General features: G+C 32.1%; 1 protein-coding gene across 1 annotated transcript; it reads left to right on the top strand.

Annotated features, from left to right (window-relative positions):
• Positions 1 to 8,193: 8,193 nt before the first annotated feature.
• Positions 8,194 to 14,710, top strand: LOC126716609 (serine/threonine-protein kinase haspin homolog). The gene is made up of 15 exons (XM_050417443.1): positions 8,194 to 8,307; positions 8,398 to 8,524; positions 8,667 to 8,759; positions 9,807 to 9,897; positions 10,148 to 10,746; positions 11,528 to 11,651; positions 12,132 to 12,241; positions 12,689 to 12,800; positions 12,966 to 13,058; positions 13,149 to 13,210; positions 13,289 to 13,419; positions 13,507 to 13,577; positions 13,660 to 13,712; positions 13,952 to 14,018; positions 14,234 to 14,710. Exons 1-15 carry the CDS (start codon positions 8,292 to 8,294, stop codon positions 14,357 to 14,359), a joined length of 1,875 nt encoding a protein of 624 aa, XP_050273400.1. The 5' UTR covers positions 8,194 to 8,291; the 3' UTR covers positions 14,360 to 14,710.
• The last annotated feature ends 4,971 nt before the right edge of the window (positions 14,711 to 19,681 follow it).

The following is a 19,681-nucleotide window of genomic DNA, read 5'->3' as shown; positions in this document are numbered from 1 at the left end:
CAAATTAGGTAATTTGCTTGGCAGCATATGGTTGCACAGACATCTATATGCTATTGAACTCTTTTAGCTGTGGCCTAATTCTGTAAGGGCGCAGTGGTGCTATATAGGTATAATGCTATTTTTTAGTTTCAAATATCAAAAATCCTTCACGCAGTAGAGGAGCTAAATCTAGATTTAGCTCCTCAGCTCCTCAGCACAGGTAGTGGTTGTGCCTGTGGTTGACGGTACAGTGGATGAGATTGGTGGTGTAATATTTTTTTGGTAGTGGAATATATTATTTTATTGTAGTGGTTATAATATTTTATTGTGATGTTTATATTATTTTATTATGTTGAAAGCTAAAATAGATCCACTGCTGTAGTATGTGTGTAAATAAAATAGATAAAGTAACTTTTGATGGAGCTAAATTGCTAAAAATTTAGCTCCACTGCTGTAGATGCTCTGATGAATGTTTGGTTGAAGAGTACTGGACCTCTTTGTCTTTTAATAAGAGTGTATTTTTGGTTAAAAAAAAGTACTGGATCCTTATCCTTTTGTGGACCTAGGAGCTAACTTGCCATCCTCTCCTTTAATGGTTTTGACTTTTAAGTACATTTATGTGCCAAACCTGTGTGTTACAGCTAAACCCACAGTGTCCCTTGCTTAGTTAGCCACTAAATACGCACCATATGGCTAAGAAAATCTAAATTAGAGCAAAAGTAAGCAGGCTTTGTAGAGGTTTTTCTTTTTCTTTTTTTAAAAATTGCATGTATGTGCTTTCACATATTGTTTGTGGTTTGGAAAGTCTACTCACAAAACATTGAAAAGCCAATAATAGTCTTTGGATTAAATGGAACTTTTATCATCATAACAGGTACAAGGTACAAGAAAGTAGATGAAGTAGAAGCAGGGACGGATCTTTATATTGACCGGCGGCAATGGCCCCTATTTTTTTTTTTTTTTTAATATTAGTATATTAATAGTGACTAATTTTAACAATTTTTTTTCAATAAATTTATATTTTGCATCCCTTTAATAATGTCATTGATTCTTTTAAGAGTAATATTATAATTACACACTTTTTTACAAACTATTGAGATAGCAAATTCTTATTGGTTTGCATACTTGCATCACTTTTTACTTATCAATAATCACTTACTTCATTAGCAATTTGTAAAAACTTTGTAATTTTAGCATTTTCCACCTTTTAAAGGCTATAAAAATTAATAGATTAAATCTAAAATAAAATATACAAGTCCAAAAAAATTAGCCTAACAACAAAAATTACCAATAATAAAACTAAAAAAAATTAAGCCCAATTAATCTATTTTACCCAAAACAAACAATTTGTCCATTTAAAAAATTTTAAATAAAAATCTTTATTAATAAATTAGTAGAGTCAAAGGCCGGAGCTGTCGCACACAGATTGCAACAAAGCTGCCCCCTAACTCTAAGTCCTAACTTCGTCCCTGAGTTGAAGATTCACATAATCCTAGATGCAATTAGTAAAATATTTACTAAGAAAAAGAAAATTGAAAGACATTTAAAAAAAAAAAATGAACAAGCTGATTTTACTTAAATTACTCAAATTCTAAAGTGTTAGATGCCTGAAAAGTTAGGCACTAACTCTTTTATGAGTTACTTCGAAAACATAGGCCTTAATATCATTCAACTCCCATCCAAAAAAAAAAATGTATCATTCAACTGTACCAACCCCCAATCAAGGCATCAACTAGTACTTAAGAATGGATGCATGAAAAACCAACAAGTAAAACTTCTTCTTCTTCTTTATCATTATTATTATTATTATTATTATTATTATTTATCCATAAAAATTCTTAACATTAATTTTCTCACACAAATAGTAAAGTGTTAGAACATGAAAAGGCTTCTCAGCGAAAAAAAAAAAAACATGAAAAAGGCCAAAAAGTAAACTTTTTCTAGAAAAAATTTATGCATAAAAATTCATAACATAATTTTTTTTCCAACACAAAAGTAGTAAAGTGTTGACCAGTTAATTGATGTGATCCTACGTGGACCCTCAATTTGTTTTTAGTCACGGCTTAACCTCATAGCTCTCACATCTGTGTGTAAAATAGCATAATGTGTTAATTTTGCACGTTTAATTTCAAAAATAACTTATATTTGTCAATCTAAAAATGTATAAATTGACATTATTGCTACAATAATTGTGTAAATATATATAGTTATTATTCACATGCAAGCTTAATCATGACATTAAGTTAAATCAAACAACATACAAGTAACATTTTATAAATCTTAACAAAGTTTGGATAACCTGCATATAACATTTTATACAGAGTTTATGAAAAGTTCACTTTTTTCAGGGCTTTATAAAAAGAGTTTAGCTCAAACTCGAAGTCATTCTTGTTATTATTATTTTTCTTAGAACAAAGTCATTGTTAGTTGATTTTGCTGCATTGATGTAAAATCAATTCTCGTGAGGCAACTTCTTTATGTAATTCGGTGATTCCAAATCCGTGAAATTAAATACAGCCAAAGGCAAATACTAGTAAATAAAATAACCAAAATTAATATCTATTATCAATAACTCGTGACCTCAGGTCAGCATTAGTGTAATATTTTCTTTCTCAAAAAATAAATAAATAAATAAATAAAAGGCATTAGTGTAATATTTTCATTTTTGTGAAAATTGTTGTTAGCTCAAGAGTTATTGGTATAAATCCCCCCACCATCAAATAGTTAGGTAATTTCTATATTGTACGGTACAATACAAAATTACAAATTCATTCCATCTTTTTACAAAATATATATATATTTGAAGCTAAATAATTGTATAAACCTAGGTTTTTTATTCATATTTTATGTGTGATTCCCACCAAAATTGGTATACGTTTGAATTAATTTTTTAGAATATATATAAAAATTTAAAAAAACTGTACATAAACACGCTAAAAAACCAAATCCAAATTTTTTCCCAAAAAAGAAAAACTAATCCAAACTCATCATTTGCTTTCAAGATAAGCACATATAGATAATATGTTCTGCAAGTACAATCATTTTAAACAAAAATAAAACAAGACAAAAATCTCTAGGTATCCAATGCACCCACATACCCTTACAAAATCAACAAGATTGTCATATCATTCCGTAATTAAAGCCTATGATATGATACATCTATCTCATAAGATAAGGGTTTGCTTTTTCCATGTTTTGCTAAGTCATATTGTTATTAGTTCATTCAGTGTGACATAAATAATTATTATGTACTCTATTTTTTTGATTCTTCAATAAGTAACTGCGTTGAAAAAAAGCAAGAACAAACCTGAGATTATGATTTTTTTTTTTTACCTTGAAAGTCATTCCTTAATTATGTATATTTCATATGGATTTATAACATATCCCGTGACCCATTCATGTTGAAAAATTACATTGCATTTGATTCCTGAGATCCCGGTGATTGTGAATTATATCTGTGTTAATGATAATGAGTAGTTTATACTTTTTATAATTTATAATAATGATATGTACTCAGCCATGATAAAAATCATGGACTTATTAAACATGAAACTGCTATTCTAATTATGAATTTGGAGCATTTGGACCCACTTCACGGGCCAGTAAGAGTAACTATGGGACAAAGATTGCAGGCATTATTTGTGTCTGTGATGCTTCAAAAGTTTATACAAAATTTCAATCTTATGCCATCTTTTTTTTTTACAAAAGTTTATATAAAAATTGGTTGGTATCTTGATCTGATGATAGAGAGCTATTATTGGGAGCAGACGTCATAGAATAACTCTCTTAAAAAAGCTCTCTACCCCAAGACACCTATGGCATCCGTTTTGATAATAGCTTTCTATTCCAGATCTCTTATACAATTATCAGAGACTTTACCAATTGAGCTAACTGGAACTCACAATCTTATGTCTTATTTGCGCTAACATACGGTCTAGATTCTTAAGAGAGTTCATGATTCAAACATGGGTTATATAACAAATGCACTTAATTACATCCTCTCCTTTATGTATAATTCCTACTTGTACAAGAATCAAGAATGTTTTACATGGAATTATTCATTCTTCCCAACAAGAAGAAAAAAGAAATGCACTATATCACATAAAAGTCCAAATTCCAAAGCAAAAAATGGTACAAGTTATGTTTCTTCTATTTAATAATTTGAAGCTGTCACCTTATACTACGTACTCTTTTGACTCTTCTATTATACCATGGTATGTCTTTTTTCTATTCCTCGCTAATTAAGCATGAGTTTTGTTATGTTTAATTATGTGGGCGATAATTTTATAATATTATTAGTGGTCTACCCCCTCTAATAGTAATAATATTATGTATATTTCATATCCTTAATTTGACCAATAAGTCCCAACTTAAAAATTGTATAAAAAATGAGGAAAATAAACAAAGAAAGTAACTTGTGAATCATCAAATAAATTCAGAAATATAATAAGGGCCATAAGGTGCATATAAATATAATTAAAGAAATGGTATTCATAATTTCTCATTAACTAGCTAGAAGAAAGGGTAGGTTGGCTAGTCTACTTAGTGCATGAAATTGAAAAGGAAACCCTAACAAATATGATTTGAAAGGTATTGCCCAGTATCAAGAAATTAAACACAACCCCAAAATAGGCAAATATTGAAAAAATAGAAGGGACCCTTTGCCTCAATATAATAAGAAAAAGTTCCAAATGAGGCTCAAATATATATATATAGATTTTGATTTTTGAGAGGCATGGCATGGTGTGTTTGTTAGATGGTAGCAGTCCCAGAAATTTACAAGAATCATATGTTGGAATGTGAGAATTTGATTGCTTGAAATTAGATGCACCGACTAAGCTTTGAGTTTCTCGCTAATTTCCTATTAATAGAGCATGTGTTTCTCGGCTTCTTCCTCTACTATAACAACTACATATTGTGTCAACATCGATGTGGATGCTTATATATATGCACATAGCTTAAGAAAATAGTGGTTAACATAGCATTATCTAAAATCTCTTGGGATCTATTGGGTTGGTGGTTCTATCTAATTGTCACAATGAAATGATTTATATTAATCATTTATATATATCTCAATAACAGTGTCAAAAGCATGTATGATAGCTTGATTGATGCCAATATATGGTAGTGGGACAGAACAATTTGTGCAAAGATATTGGCTTTTACAATATTAATTGGAAATTCCTTTTCAACATTGATGGTGGGTGTTATTTAAGCTGAACTAATAGATTTTTTTTTTTTTCAATTTTATTTGTTTTTGTTTTATTATAAACTATTTACTTAATTTTTCATACAATCAGTATATTAAGGAATATCCAGAAAGGGATTGAGGAAATCTGTCCAAATGCCTGGTTTTTTTTTTTTTTGATAAAAGTCTAAATGCCTGGTTGATTTTGCTTTGGAGAGACAAAAAGTGCTTTAAGTAGTTAAAGCTAGATGAATTTTTCTAAAGCTAGGTGAATTTTTCCAAACATTTGGTAATTTTGCTAAAGAATTTTAAAAAGATCTTCACTTTTAACCTAAAGCTGAAATTAGGATCTTTTGAAGAAGGGGAAAGAAAACTTTACGATTCACTGTTTATGTTTTATAAATTTAGAATTTTAAAATACTTCATTGTTAATTTGCCAAACGTTAAAAACATTTTCAATTAAATTACTGTATCACAAATTTTCTACAACTAAGATTTTGTTTGAGAATTTATTAGGAAATGAAATAGAATGATTATAAAGGAATGGAAATGAATGATATTAAATAGAATATATTTAAGTAAGAGAAGAATTTGGGGAAATGGAATAGAGATTTGTTACATATGCTAAACTCTCAAAATGCTAAAAACATTTTCAATTACCTCTCCTTTCTACAACACAACGAACAAGCCAAAGGCCTTGTAGCTGAATTGACACTTCCCCATGCATGAAGTGCTTGGGGTTCTAGGGGGGAAAGAATTCAAACTGCGGAAGTTAGCAGTATGTTGTAATTATTTCTCAAAAAAAAAAAAAACACAATGAACAAACATTAATTTAATATGTTTTTTATAGAATGACTTTTCATTTGATAATCATATAAATTATAAATCATAATTAAAATTAATATTCCTACACCTTTTCCCATTTCAAAGTCCGAACATATCATACAACAGTACAAAATTCTAGAAATATTTATATTTGGTGCAAAAGACTGTCCACCTTACATGAAAAAAAAAAAAAAAAAAGGAAAAAAAAAAAGAAGAGAGAGATAATAAATAATGAAATACATACAAATGAAACAACCAAAACACCTTGGGCCATATGTTTTGACTTTTGGGAGCCTTAATTTGGTCTATTATTTAAAACATTAATTCCAACAATTGGCTAAGTAGAAGCTTCCAACTTAACAATTTCTTGACAAAATTAAATTTTAAGCATTCACTATTGTGTTGGTACAATATATATGTAGGAAAAAGAAAAAGCTAGAGGAATGTGACAAGAGATGATTATGTTGATGAAGATGTATGGGACTTTGAGCTATGTCATCAAGTCACTTAATGAGTAAGGAGACAGTTAGGACCTTATAACTATGAGCCAGGACTAAATTTAAGCTTGAGTAATGTGTCTATATCTCTGCTTATATGTCAAGAAAATAATTGAAAAGCCATTTTTTTTGAGGGGTCAATATTGAGGTTGATAGGAATTTGTTCAAAGCAAAGCTTCAATAAGTTTCTCATTGATTTTCTTTATTTCTTTATTTTATAAAATTCTGAATGATCTTTATGCCATTACCATACGAAGGTTGAGATATATATGCTGCAACTGAAACTGAGGTTGATGGGGGAACAAGACCAATTGCAATATAACTTCTAAAAAATTCTCCAATAGGCACATCAATGTGGTGTGTGTGTCAGTGTGTATTAAGCACCAAGCAAAATGGCTAAAAGATCCCAATTGTTGCAGGATTATATAGCCAAAAATCAAAGTATAGCATGGGACCTGTAAAAACTTCTTTTTTTTCTGGATTCATATAAAACTTAAAACATTTGCACTGCATGCATGGGATCTATAAACACTTTTTTTTTCTATACAGATCATATAATGTTTGTTTTCCACTTCCAGCATGTCATATGAACCCTAAAAAACAATCCATATTTTTCTATGGGCCTCTGAGACTTTACCATGGGCCAACTTTGAGCCCAAGGCTTGACCCAAAATGAATTCAATTATAGCCCTAGTTATACACAATCTAAAAGGATTCATAATTTGAATTTGAACAACACATTGTTTTTATCATAAACAAATTATTCTTATCTACTCAAACCAACTTGATTTTAATAATACACTGGTTCAATATTGTTTATTAACTTCATGAACGACGCCTAAACTAACTCATATTTTTCCTGTCTCTCATACTTGACCATGGGCTAAAGCTGAGCCCAAGACTTGGCCCAAATTATACTCAATTTTTTTTCCTTAAATTCATAATATGACATGGAAAAATTTATCTAGGAATGGTAAAATGATTTTTAAATTTAGTATACAATATATAACTAAAGCTAACCCGAATACTATAGTTGACCTGCTTAATCAACCCAATTTGCTAAATTGGAGTCACCCAAAATTTCAATTGGCTCGTCATTTTTTTTTTAAATTCGCCCATGGTAGAATAGTTGAAATATTTTTCCTTCAACTCGTCCAATCCAACCCATTAAGATAGCGTTTGGATCCGGCGTTTCCTTCAGCGTTTGTGTTTTATGTTTTCTTCTTCTTTTTTTTTTTTTTTTTTTTGCTGCACACGTTTCAAACTTTCTCTCGACAGAGTGCACTATTGATCATTGTTCACGGGACCCACAACTATTTTATTCAGAAAAAATATATATTAAAAATAGATCACACGGCACTATTCACACATTTAAAAATTATTTTATTACAGTATTTTCAGTTTTCAGCAAAATAAACTGTATCCAAACATACCCTAAGAAAACAAAGAAGAAGAGAAGAGGCAGCAGTAGGCTGAACCATGGGGTGGGGCTGAGCCCAAGACGGCCCAAAATAAATTCATTTCGGCCCAGATTGCGTTCCAGGCCAAAACGCACCGTTTGACCTTCCCCTAAGAAAACAAAGAAGAAGAGAAGCGGCAGCAGTAGGCTTAACCATGGGCTGGGTCTGAGCCCAAGGCGGCCCAAAATAAATTCATTTCGGCCCAGATTGTTTTCTACACCAAAACGCACCGTTTTGACCTTCCCCAAGTTGTCTCTGACACAACCCACTCCCGCTTAGATTGCCATTTTCAAACTCTCCCTCTCTCTTTCTCTCTCTGTGATAGTCCTTTCAGTATCAGTCATGGGTTCCAAAGCAGGTAGAGAGAGAAAGTTTCTAGCTTTTCATTTCCAACTTTAACATACACACACACACACTCACACTATATGAATGTGTTCATTTGTTTCAGGTGGGAATTCCATTGATCTCTGGTCAGAAATTGTAGACAACGAAAACCCAGAAAAGCAAAATCAACCAAAGATTGATGCAGTTTACAGAAGGATAAGACCACAAAAAGCTTCTCAAGATGCAAACTTGTAAACCCTTCATTCAAGTTCTTCATTCAAGTTCTTATCTTTATTTGTTTTTTGCTTTGTGAAAACATTGGCTGTTTGTTTGTGTTTTCTGTTTTCTGAGAGCATTTTGCTTTTTGGGTGTTTTTGTTTTGTGCTTTTTCAGGAAGCAACCCGGTTCGAGCCGGAAGAATGGGAACCGGGTGAGTTTGGCGCCACCCATCAAGCGAGTCAGCTGGAACCGGTCCCTTTCCACCAGGTTGTGATTGGTTTTAAGTTGAATTAGCAATGATTTTGCTCATTTTTGTTAAGTGGGTGTTCGAGTTTTTTCTTTGTTTCTTTCTTTTGTTATTGTATGTGTTGGGATACTTTTGATTGGCTTGTCTTTTTGAGTTTGATTTATGGGTAATTAGTGTAGTAAGTGTAAGGGTGTTGTTTGGGTCAGACCCTTTTTTTGGTGGGGGAGTCCATTGCAGTTGGTAGATTGGTTGATTCAATTGAAGAATTACTTTTTTAAAGGAAAAAAAATAAAATTAATTGGTTTGGATTTTGGATTATCACTGATTTTGCCATCTTGTGTAATCTTGTTTTGAGCTTGGTTGATGGGTGATTAGTGTATTAAGTGTAAGCGGCTTGTTTTGGTGACACCCTTTTGGTGTGGGAGTCCATTGCACTTTTTGGATGATACCCAAACAGGCTTCAGTTTGAGGCAGAAGAAAATAGTTCCCACCCTTACTTTTTGAGTTTTTGTTTTATTGCCTTTCTGATTGTTAAAGTGAACCGTACTTATCACTTACATGATAAGAAACTATGAAATGAAATGTCTGAGTTGAAATTTTGTGGCATATCTGTGTGACTGAATGAAAGAAAATGCAATGTATATTTACATCAAGAGTATAGAAGTAGGATAAGGTGTTTTGGGAGGTGATTTTTTCAATGGGGGAAATCATATCTATTTATGTTTGTGGTGAGTGAGACAACATCCTTTGGTGGTGGAATTTGGAAAAGTTTAAACAAAGTGTGATAATATGCTCCTGATCATGCTTGGATTCATCTCTCCATTCCACGTGAATATTCTTGACCTAGGCAGGCCGATTTCAGTTTTGCCATTTGTTTTATATATTTTTTATGATCATGGGGTATTTGTATTGGATTTATATATTGTAATGGAACCCGCTCTTGCAAACATTGGCTCTCCTTTTTTGCCCAATAAGCCAGCTCTTGCAGTTGACATATACATTTGTGTTTTGCTTGAAGATTAGTTGCTGTTGCATTTAGTATTGAAATTCAATTTTCTGATTGGCAGAGGAAGGACAAGTATAGCTGTTGGTGCTTGTGTGGATTACCAGCCTCAAGCAAAGCATGCAAAAAGAAAAGGAAAACCTGCTTTGCCCAAAGTATGACTCTTTTAACTCCTTAGTTTTTCTGTTCCATGGCGTTGGTTGTATACAGTATCACCTCAGTTGCAATTACTCTCTCCAGTTTTATAAATTGACTTATGCTGTTGGTTCATGGTTTTTCCAATTGTAGTTCCTAAAATTTTGCAATAATTTAGGATATATTGATGCCATGTCATTGGAATATTATGTGGTTCTTTGAATTTTTTCATGATAATTTCATACTGTCTTATGTCTGTGCTTTTTCAAGGGAAAATTTGTACAACCTCCAAATTTCGAGAAGGAAAAGACATACTTTGAAGAGGTTGATGCCTTTGAGTTATTAGAGGAGAGTCCCTCGCCCAAGAACTTTGGTACATGGGCCATGGACGGTCAAAGTAACAATATTATCATACCACATTTGTCCTCAAGATTAGAGAAATGGTTGTTATCCAAGAAACTAAATCACAGTATTGGACCTTCCAGTACACTGTCTAAGATACTAGAAACTCCAGCCATGCCCTTGGAACCAATATGTGGTGATGATTCGGGTTCTTTGAATTTGAGAACTCCTGAAAAATCTTCTATGAAGACTAATTCACAGTTGCCTTCGGTCCAAAGCAGATCTAATTCAATTTCAGTCGATAAAATTGTGATTGAGGGGGATATCAATTCACAAAAGTGCAACACAGCGTCTGTGAGTGAGGGTCATGAAGGTTGTGAAGATATAGAAGTTGCCATTAAGAAACTCTCTCTGGCATCAACATCGGCTTCACTGGATCGTGATCAGTCAGATCCATTTGCTGCATTATTAGCAGTTTGTGGACAGTCATCTCCGTCAAAGCTAAAAGATGTATTCTCCAACTATTGGTTTGTCTCTTATTCCCAACTTGCTATTGTCGTATATGAGTAAATATTGCATGTACATAGTACACCTTGGTTGATTTCCCTGATGTTGTATTATATGTTTGTTGCCATTTTTATGGAAAACTTTACTAATATTCTTATTCAAAAAGGCCATATCTGTTTCTGTTGTTTCTTCCAAAGTCAACTATTATGCTACTTTGTGAATTCATTCATAAGGTATATGTTCTTTTGTAACCTCTGGGCTTGGTTGTCTTAATTAAGTTTACCTTGCCTTTATCAAATAAAAATTTGTTAACTGAACTTGGATTGTTCTTTATTTTGCTTATATGCTTTCAGAACTTTTGACAGCTTCGCTATGCAATTAAGGAAAAGAGACAAATTTGAAGAGAATGAATCTATTGTATTTCATTATAAAGAAAAATAATAAGCATCTGGGTTGTGCAAAACAGAAGTTTTCACTGCTTCACATAATAAAATTAAACTTATATTTAAGCCTGACAGATTTTCAAGGCCTTGAAATTTTTTAGATACTCATTAGCTTTAGTTTTTTAAAGAAGGAAATATGAGCTTGTAGAGAAAATTAGAGAGGCATCTACCTGATTTGACTTTTTGATGAATAAAACAGAACACTAGAAATCGACCTGATTTGACTTTCCAATGGTCATCTAATTGCTTTAGTTAGTGGCACTTTTCTTTTTGTCCTCCTTTCTGCATAGGTTTGACTTGAATGTGATACTGCTACTGCATCTGCAAGCTGATTAAAGATAAATCTTCCTTGCTCCAGTGAACCAGAAAATATCATTAAAATTGGTGAAGGTACTTTTGGGGAGGCTTTTAAAGCTGGTCGCTATGTATGCAAAATAGTACCTATAGATGGAGACTTAAGAGTGAATGGCGAAGTACAAAAGGTATTTATTGCAATTACATTTCTTGTTTCTATGAGTTGTTTTGGCAAGTGATAATTGACACTATTGTTGCTTGGGATGGGGGCTATATTTGAGCATTATGGATACTTGGCTTCTTTCTGGTTAAAATCAGGGCAATGGCAGGATACTTGACTGTATTTTGGAGATCTTAGTGCCAACGCTTTTGAAAATTGCTTGCTTTCAATGACTTGAGGTTTTTATCTTGAGTGTTTAAATGCTGTTCCAATGTTCTTGAGGGAAAAAAATTTGAAAGACACTGGTCTTGTCGTGCTATGAAATGAATTATGAGCTGCTATTCGTTTTAGAAAAAGAGAATTCATTTTAGAAAATATTTAAGATAAAAAGGACTTTTATTACTGTGAAGAGCCTTCATATTATATTTTAATATTCTTTTCAAATTTTTGGTTGGCTGAAATCAGTGAGTCTTGTTTTATCACTAAACTTATTGTTTCTGTTCTCCAGAGGTCAGAAGAATTGATTGAGGAGGTCATTCTTTCTCGAACTCTTAATTGTTTAAGAGGAGATGGCAGCGATGGATGTAACTCATGCACTACATTCATCCAAACAATAGAGTACGTATTCCATCTAATGTTCAGCAGCTTTTCCATTCTGCAACTACTTAGCTTTCTATATTAAATAAAACTGCAACGTTAGATCTCCTTTTAGCTTTTAGGTAGGTTACTAGGGTCACATTCTAGAAATGAATCAAGCCTAATGCATGGGTATGTGGCTATGTGCCCTATGATGTGCAAGTAGTTCTGCAACTTGGATTTGGCTATGATAATGGTTTCCTGACCAGCACCACTACTCTTGCCTCTGTTTTAATGTTGTGGGTTGAGCTTGGTCCTGGTCATGAAATTAAAGACTGGATATAGCCAAAAATTTGGCAAGGTCAAACCTTGACCATGCCCAACATATTGCAAGACATGAACTTCAGTTCTAAATTTATACGTGGTGTATATTATGACTTCTACTGCATGCAGTGGTTTTAATCTTTTTGTTATCTGTTTTTCCTATAGCTTAAAGGTATGCCAAGGTTCCTATGATGGCACATTGATCAAAGCTTGGGAAGATTGGGATGAGAAGAATGGTTCAGAAAATGATCATCCGAAGGAGTTTCCAGAAAAACAGGTTGCTTATTGTCTCTATGGTTGTTTCTTGTAATAGTCTTGTAAACTACCCTCTACTACAAACAAACATAAACACATTGCATATGCATATGTATTTATATGGTCAATCTAAATTTGGTTTTAATTTCTTTTTCTTTTTCAATATTACTAATGAATTTGCATTCAGTGCTATGTCATTTTTGTTTTAGAACATGGTGGCAAAGATCTTGAAAGCTTTGTACTTTTGAACTTTGAAGAGGCACAGAGTTTATTGGTTCAGGTAAATGGCAGATTAGAATTGGGCTTTTAAGTGAAAGTCATGAAGCTTTGTTAATCTTTTATTTAACAGACTGCTCTTTGTGGATTGCAGGTAACAGCTGCCTTGGCTGTGGCTGAAGCTGCATATGAATTTGAACACCGAGATCTGCACTGGTATGGTAACTTTGCAATCTATTATTGCAGGAATGCTTATTTTTAATTGTCTAACACATGAATACACATTTGTTACAGGGGGAATATACTTTTAAGCCGGAATGGTTCTGAAACATTGCAATTCACCCTTGAGGGGAGGCATATGGTTGTCAAAACCTTTGGATTGTTGATATCAATAATTGACTTTACTCTTTCAAGAATCAATACTGGTGAAAGTTTTCTGCCTTTTTGCTATGCGTTTGGTCCAGTAAATGGTTTTATGATTGCGTAATTAACAAGCATCCTGTTATGCACAGGTGAAGATATACTTTTTCTAGACTTATCCTCAGACCCTTATCTCTTTAAAGGTCCAAAAGGAGATAGACAAGTAAGGGTTTGGACTGGAATCTATAGATTCCTTTTAGTAATTCTTTTTCTGATTTCACTTAATTCGTTAATTTAATATGCAGTCAGAAACATATCGAAAGATGAAGGAGGTAACAGATGATTGCTGGGAGGGAAGGTATAGCTATTGCTAAAATAATTACTCAGTTATGAAATTCATATTGGAAATATTTTCAGGCTATTTCTTATTTCACGGAAAATTGAGACCACTAGTAATTTTTATACTTCACATCTAAGATATTGATATAGATGAGTATTTCAAACATTCTGATTCCCAAATAAATTAAGAGAATGACCTAATTGTTTATTATTATTATTTTATGAAGCTGAATTAATGTTAATTTTCATATTTTACAGTTTCCCTAGAACAAATGTGCTGTGGTTGCTGTATTTGGTTGATATATTACTCCTGAAGAAATCATTTGTAAGTTTTCCTCCATAATTTAGCAAATTGGTCTCTTGATTTTATGTTCATTTAACACAAAAAAAAATAATAAAAAAATAAAATAAAATAAAAAATCTGGGAACATGATTGAGCCTGTAGTTTAGAGAATAAAGTAAACTCTTGCTTCTGTATTTCCCAATATGAACCTTGATGAGATCAGTAATGACTCGAGTTGTTAATCAACGAGGTGCCAGGAACGCAATTCAAGACATGAGAGAGATTTGCGATCATTGAAGAAGCGGCTAGACAAGTGTCATTCAGCCAAAGAAGCCATTTTTGATCCTTTTTTTAGTGAATTGTTGAACATAGAATGTGACTGATAAGTGGGAAAGCAAGCAATAGAGGTGGTGATACACTAGAAAAGATGTTCTTTGTCTTGTACATATATATTTAACAGGAGCAGGAGCAGATCTTTCCTAAAATTGAACATCTTAATGCTTGGTGAAAAATATGCTAATTGTGTTATTATAAAAATAACTCAACAGTGATGCTATGTATCTTGGATGATTGTGCGTGTAAATTGTATTGGACACAGTAGCTTCCACATATTGCTTGACGACTGAATTTGCCTTTTTTATTGGTCCAAGTCCAAGGAGTTTGGCAAGACCTGATTTTTTGTATCTGTATTAATATAAGGATGACTTGATGCTCTCTTATTTGCACCCTGGGAATTTGTACCTTTCATTTACAAAATGGCAAATCCTACTACTCATGTACTGAAATGGACAATGGCAGTTGTAATAGAAATGTGAGGTGCTACTGGAACACTGGCGGTTCTACATAGAGTTCCGGGTAGTCACAGGACCACCCACGCCCGAAAAAAATAATAATAATAATTATGTATAAATTTTTAAAATTTATGATTTTTTTATCCTTAAAAAAACTTTGTGACAACCCTAATTTTTATTTTTAGGCCCAACATAACTAAACTTTGAACAAAATTAGGCAACAAACTTGGTTGTAACTAAGGTTGCAACTCCATTTAATATTTTTTCTATAAGTTGTGAATTTTAACAAATCTACCATTTAATTACATTTTTTTCTTATATTTTCTATACTTACAAAATTTCAAAAATATCAAAGATTAATAGTTATGTTATCAATCAAATATTTAAATTTCGAGTATTTGTAGCCTAAAATTATACATAAAAAATAAGTTTATGAATCAAATAATAAATAACATTCAATTGATATGAAACTTGACATGTGTTTTAAAAACATAGAGAAGATGCAATTCAACAGTTAAATTTGCAAATTATGCAACAATTTTAATTTGTTTAGCGAGAGTTGTAGCCTTGTGCTACAACTTAGTTTGTAACCAGATTTCATCCTTAAACTTTACATAAATAAAATAAGTCCAAGAAAAAATTTATTTAACTAAAATTTTAAAAAAGATGTAGCTTGCAATATTGATAATGAGACTATCATATAATGATTCAAAATAAGAAAATCTGTAAAAGGAAATTCTAAAACTTTATGTGTTTGCATGTGTGTGTGTGTTTTTGTCATTAATATATAAAATTCTCTTTTTATTAGATTTTATATAATTTAAGTTTCTTAATGACTACCCTCAAAAAAATTTCTGGAACCGTCACTGTACTTGAAACTTATTATGCAAAAATTGAGAATAGTTTTATTTTCAATCCTTAATTTAATAGTACATGCAATTTCTTTACCTGAAAAATAATTTTAGGAAAATTCTTGAACTTGATAGAACTTTTGCTTATCTCATACCTTAGAGATATATTATACTGTAATTTAGTACCCTTTGTGCGGTGCTCATCAATATTAATAATGTCTATTTGCATAATTTGGATCTAGGATGTTGTTTACAGTTTACTCATGACTGCAGTGGAGGCTCAGCTGTTTGTAAAGCCAGCAAAGTAGAAGCATATTATGAACATGCTGACAAGCTCAAAAGTTAAAGGGGCTCCATATGATCAGCTCATACTACTTTCTATCTTCTACAATAATCTTGCATGATGTGTGTCCAAAAGTTACGGACATTTACACCTCATATCTGATCTCAAATGCACCTTTCATCGAAATCTCTTAATAGTTGGTATGAGAAAGATCACTACTTTTTTCTTTTCTCTTTGATATAATCTGCGTAGGCTTGTTACAATCAAATCTGACTCAGGAAGAAGAGAATGATCTTATATAAACCAATCCCACTTTCATTTATGATGCAATCAAACAAAACCAAAAGCAAAAAAGCATAATATTCATGTGCCAAAATCACCAGAATTGGTTTTCTTTCTTCTCTTTCCGTTTTCTCAGATCCTTACAAGGAATCTTTTAAAACTTTTTATTTAAAATTTATAAAAACCATATCACCATTATGAATGTATGACCATCTCTCTCTTTCTTGCATGTTTGCTTTCCGCCCATACCTAGTCAGACAAGGAGCTTTTGATTCATTAATTTGAAAGAAGAGAAGTACCATAGATAATTCCACATGGGTTGTCCCCAGTCCCCACTCATGTTGTATATTCTAACTTATATCCGCAGAAAGAAGGAGCCGCTAATAGGATTGGTTAAAAAAGGCTAGTCAGCTGAAGCAAGATCAGTCCAAAAATAGGCCTAATTGGTTGGGACTGCTTTGCAGTATAGAATTTATAATGCACTTGTACAGAGATCTCATTTGAATATGTGCCAATGCACACGCATGGTCCAGGCTCACCGCTCATGCATCCAATATGTGTGTTCCTTAATGTCTAGGAGACTCTGTCAACTCAACTCAGTCTCCAAGATGTATCATGCATGAATTTTTTATTTTTTATTTTTGCATTGGGCCTAGGAATAAAAACATGGTAAAGTGCAAGAATATATGTTGGCTAGCATTAGCAAGTTACTATTTGGAAAAGTTTGTGCGAAGTATCATCCCGCAAAATAGGCATTTGTCCCTATTTTACAAACTATATGGTAAAATGTCTTTATTTTGAAATTATTTAGTAAAATATTCTAGTTTTTTAAACTCGATTTTAACAAATTGATTTTTGTATAAAACTTGATATCCTTATAATCGAGTTATATGTATATTTTTAAGTAGAATTCAACATTAACAACGTCGAATTTCATTTAAATTTTCAAAAAAATTAAAATGGTAAAATATTCATAAAACTTGATATCCATAAATAATTCCACATGGGTTGTCCCCAGTCCCCACTCATGTTGTATATTCTAACTTAAACCCGCAGAAAGAAGGAGCCGCTACTAGGATTGGTTAAAAAAGGCCAGTCAGCAGAAGCAAGATCAGTCCACAAATAGGCCTAATTGGTCGGGACTGTTTTGCAGTATAAAATTTATAAGAATTATGTTAGGACACAATTTTTGGCATAATTTTGTGTCACAACTCACCACATAGTGAGTTGTGATTGGTAAGGAAATGCCCTCACATGGCCCACTTGACACACTTTTACCAATTACAACTCACTATATGACAAATTGTGGCACAAAATTGTGACAAAAGTTGTATCCCAAGCATAATTCAATTTATATGTGCCAATGCACATGCATGGTCCTGGCTCACCGCTCATGCATCCAATATGTGTGTTCCTTAATGTCTAGGAGACTGTCAACTCAACTCAGTCTCCAACATGTATCGTGCATGAATTTTTATTTTTTATTTTTTTGCCTTGAGCTTAGGTATAAAAACATGGTAAAGTGCAAGAATATATGTTGGCTATCAAGTTACTATTTGGAAAAGTTTGTGCAAAGTATCACCGGCGAAAATGAGCATTTCCCATAATTTACAAACTATGTGGTAAAATGTCAAATTATTTAATAAAATGTCCATATTTTTTAATAAAAATTCATTTAGTGTAAAATTTGATATCCTTAAAATCGATTTATGAGTATACTTTTAAGTGAAACTCGACATTAGCAATATCGAGTTCCACCTATAACCTAATTTTGTTAAAATCGAATTTTAAAAACAATGACATTTTGCTAAATAATTTTAAAACAGGGGCATTTTGCTGCATAGTTTATAAATTAGGGAAAAATGTCCGTTTTTCTCCAAGCTTCACCTTGAATCCTGATTTAACTCTTCTTCTGTGATTGACACTTTTTTCACTAAACGAAATGGAATTATGGTGGACAACAAAGAAGTAAGCAGGACAAGTTTTTGCTCGGAAATTTATACAAGATAATAATCCCCACAACCCCACCAAAAAACATAATAATAATAATTTACATGGTCTGTCAAGGACTTAAGGTCATGATAATGTCCATTAGCACGAGTAGATCTGTGATTTAACAGCGATGATGTGCCTTGTTATGGAATATTGTTTGTTTTCTACAAACTACAACTTATGTAAGGCTTCCCGAACTCCATCTAAAACAAAAAAACAAACTTATCAAAGAAGGCATGCGGAAAGTAAAATGAATTTGAGGCCTAATACCCGGAACACCTTTTTCCACCTGCAAAGTTGAAATTAATTAGTTCTTGTAATGGTTTTTGCTTAGCTAAGCCCAATTGACTTTGTTATCCTCTTTGACATTATCCAACCAACTTCTAATCTTTGTCCTCTTAGGATAGTCCAAAGGGTGCCCCACTACTGTCATCCTTCTAGACTAATCTCGTTATCTAAATTTACTGTGATTCTTTAATGATTGATGATTGAGCTAAATAATAATAATAATAATAATAAAAAATATCCAGTTAACAGGTGCCCTACATTTGTTATTGAATTATTGTTAAAAGGGTTATGTTTACAAGTGCCGTTAAGGTAATTGTTAATAAATCATATTAAAAAAGTTTTTAACCTTACTTTCAAAAAAAAAATTAAAAAAAAAACTATCAGAAAAAAATAATTGCTTTATCATTTTTCGATAAAATGTTTCTAAAAATAGTTTCTAAACCAATGCTCTTATGACTTTCATTAACATTTTTCTTGTTAAAAAATTTTGATATACAAAATAAAAAGTTGTCAAAATATTAACTGATTTTTTTTTTTCATAAAAACTTTCCTATATACTCTTAGAGCATCCATTAACTTTTACCTTAAAAAAATAACTTGGACAAAAGTTCCGTGATACCTAAAAAATAGTAGGAGTTTGAAAAGTTATACAAGCTAAATAAACTAAATAAGTTGAAAATAAGCTCAGCGTATGAGTTAAGCCAACTTTTGTGTTATCAGAAATTTCCTTTGTCAATCTGTAGATCCATAAAGATAAGGCAATAAATTCTTTGCAATAATATAATCGTGCAAGGTTAATCCAATAGTTACTGTCTCAAGCTTTTGGGTCATCTTTAAAATGTGATTTTTCTTTTTCTTTTTCTTGTTCAGAAATAGTAACTTCTAATATTCATTGTCTGATAATATACTGACAAATATAAGACAGACATAGAGAATATCTATGTGACCATGTGGGATTTTTTTGGTTTAAAACTTTGATGTTCTTCCTTTTTTAAGATGCCTATACTATCACTAATCCCTGAAACCAAAACATGGCTAAAAGACAAGGCAATATGCAATATAAACCCTTACTGTAGTGCATTTGTTTGTACATGCATGTGCATATGGTTTGTCATTTGCCTAGTCAGGCTGCTTTTGATTTTGAGCTTATGGCTTTGGGAAAGATAAAGAAGCACAGAAAGCATAGTTGGACTCGATTCTTTACACTGTAATATTATT

The sequence above is a fragment of the Quercus robur genome, chromosome 3, assembly GCF_932294415.1.
Source record: "Quercus robur chromosome 3, dhQueRobu3.1, whole genome shotgun sequence".
NCBI classification, from domain to species: Eukaryota; Viridiplantae; Streptophyta; class Magnoliopsida; order Fagales; family Fagaceae; genus Quercus; species Quercus robur.
This window is presented reverse-complemented; position numbering and strand designations above follow the sequence as displayed.

What these genes read in the sequence shown, in the direction of transcription:
- LOC126716609 (XM_050417443.1), top strand. An exon ending in GCTTCTCAAGATGCAAACTT is followed by an intron (nt 8,525 to 8,666) that starts GTAAACCCTTCA and finishes GTGCTTTTTCAG; the next exon opens with GAAGCAACCCGGTTCGAGCC. An exon ending in AGGAGTTTCCAGAAAAACAG is followed by an intron (nt 12,801 to 12,965) that starts GTTGCTTATTGT and finishes ATTTGCATTCAG; the next exon opens with TGCTATGTCATTTTTGTTTT.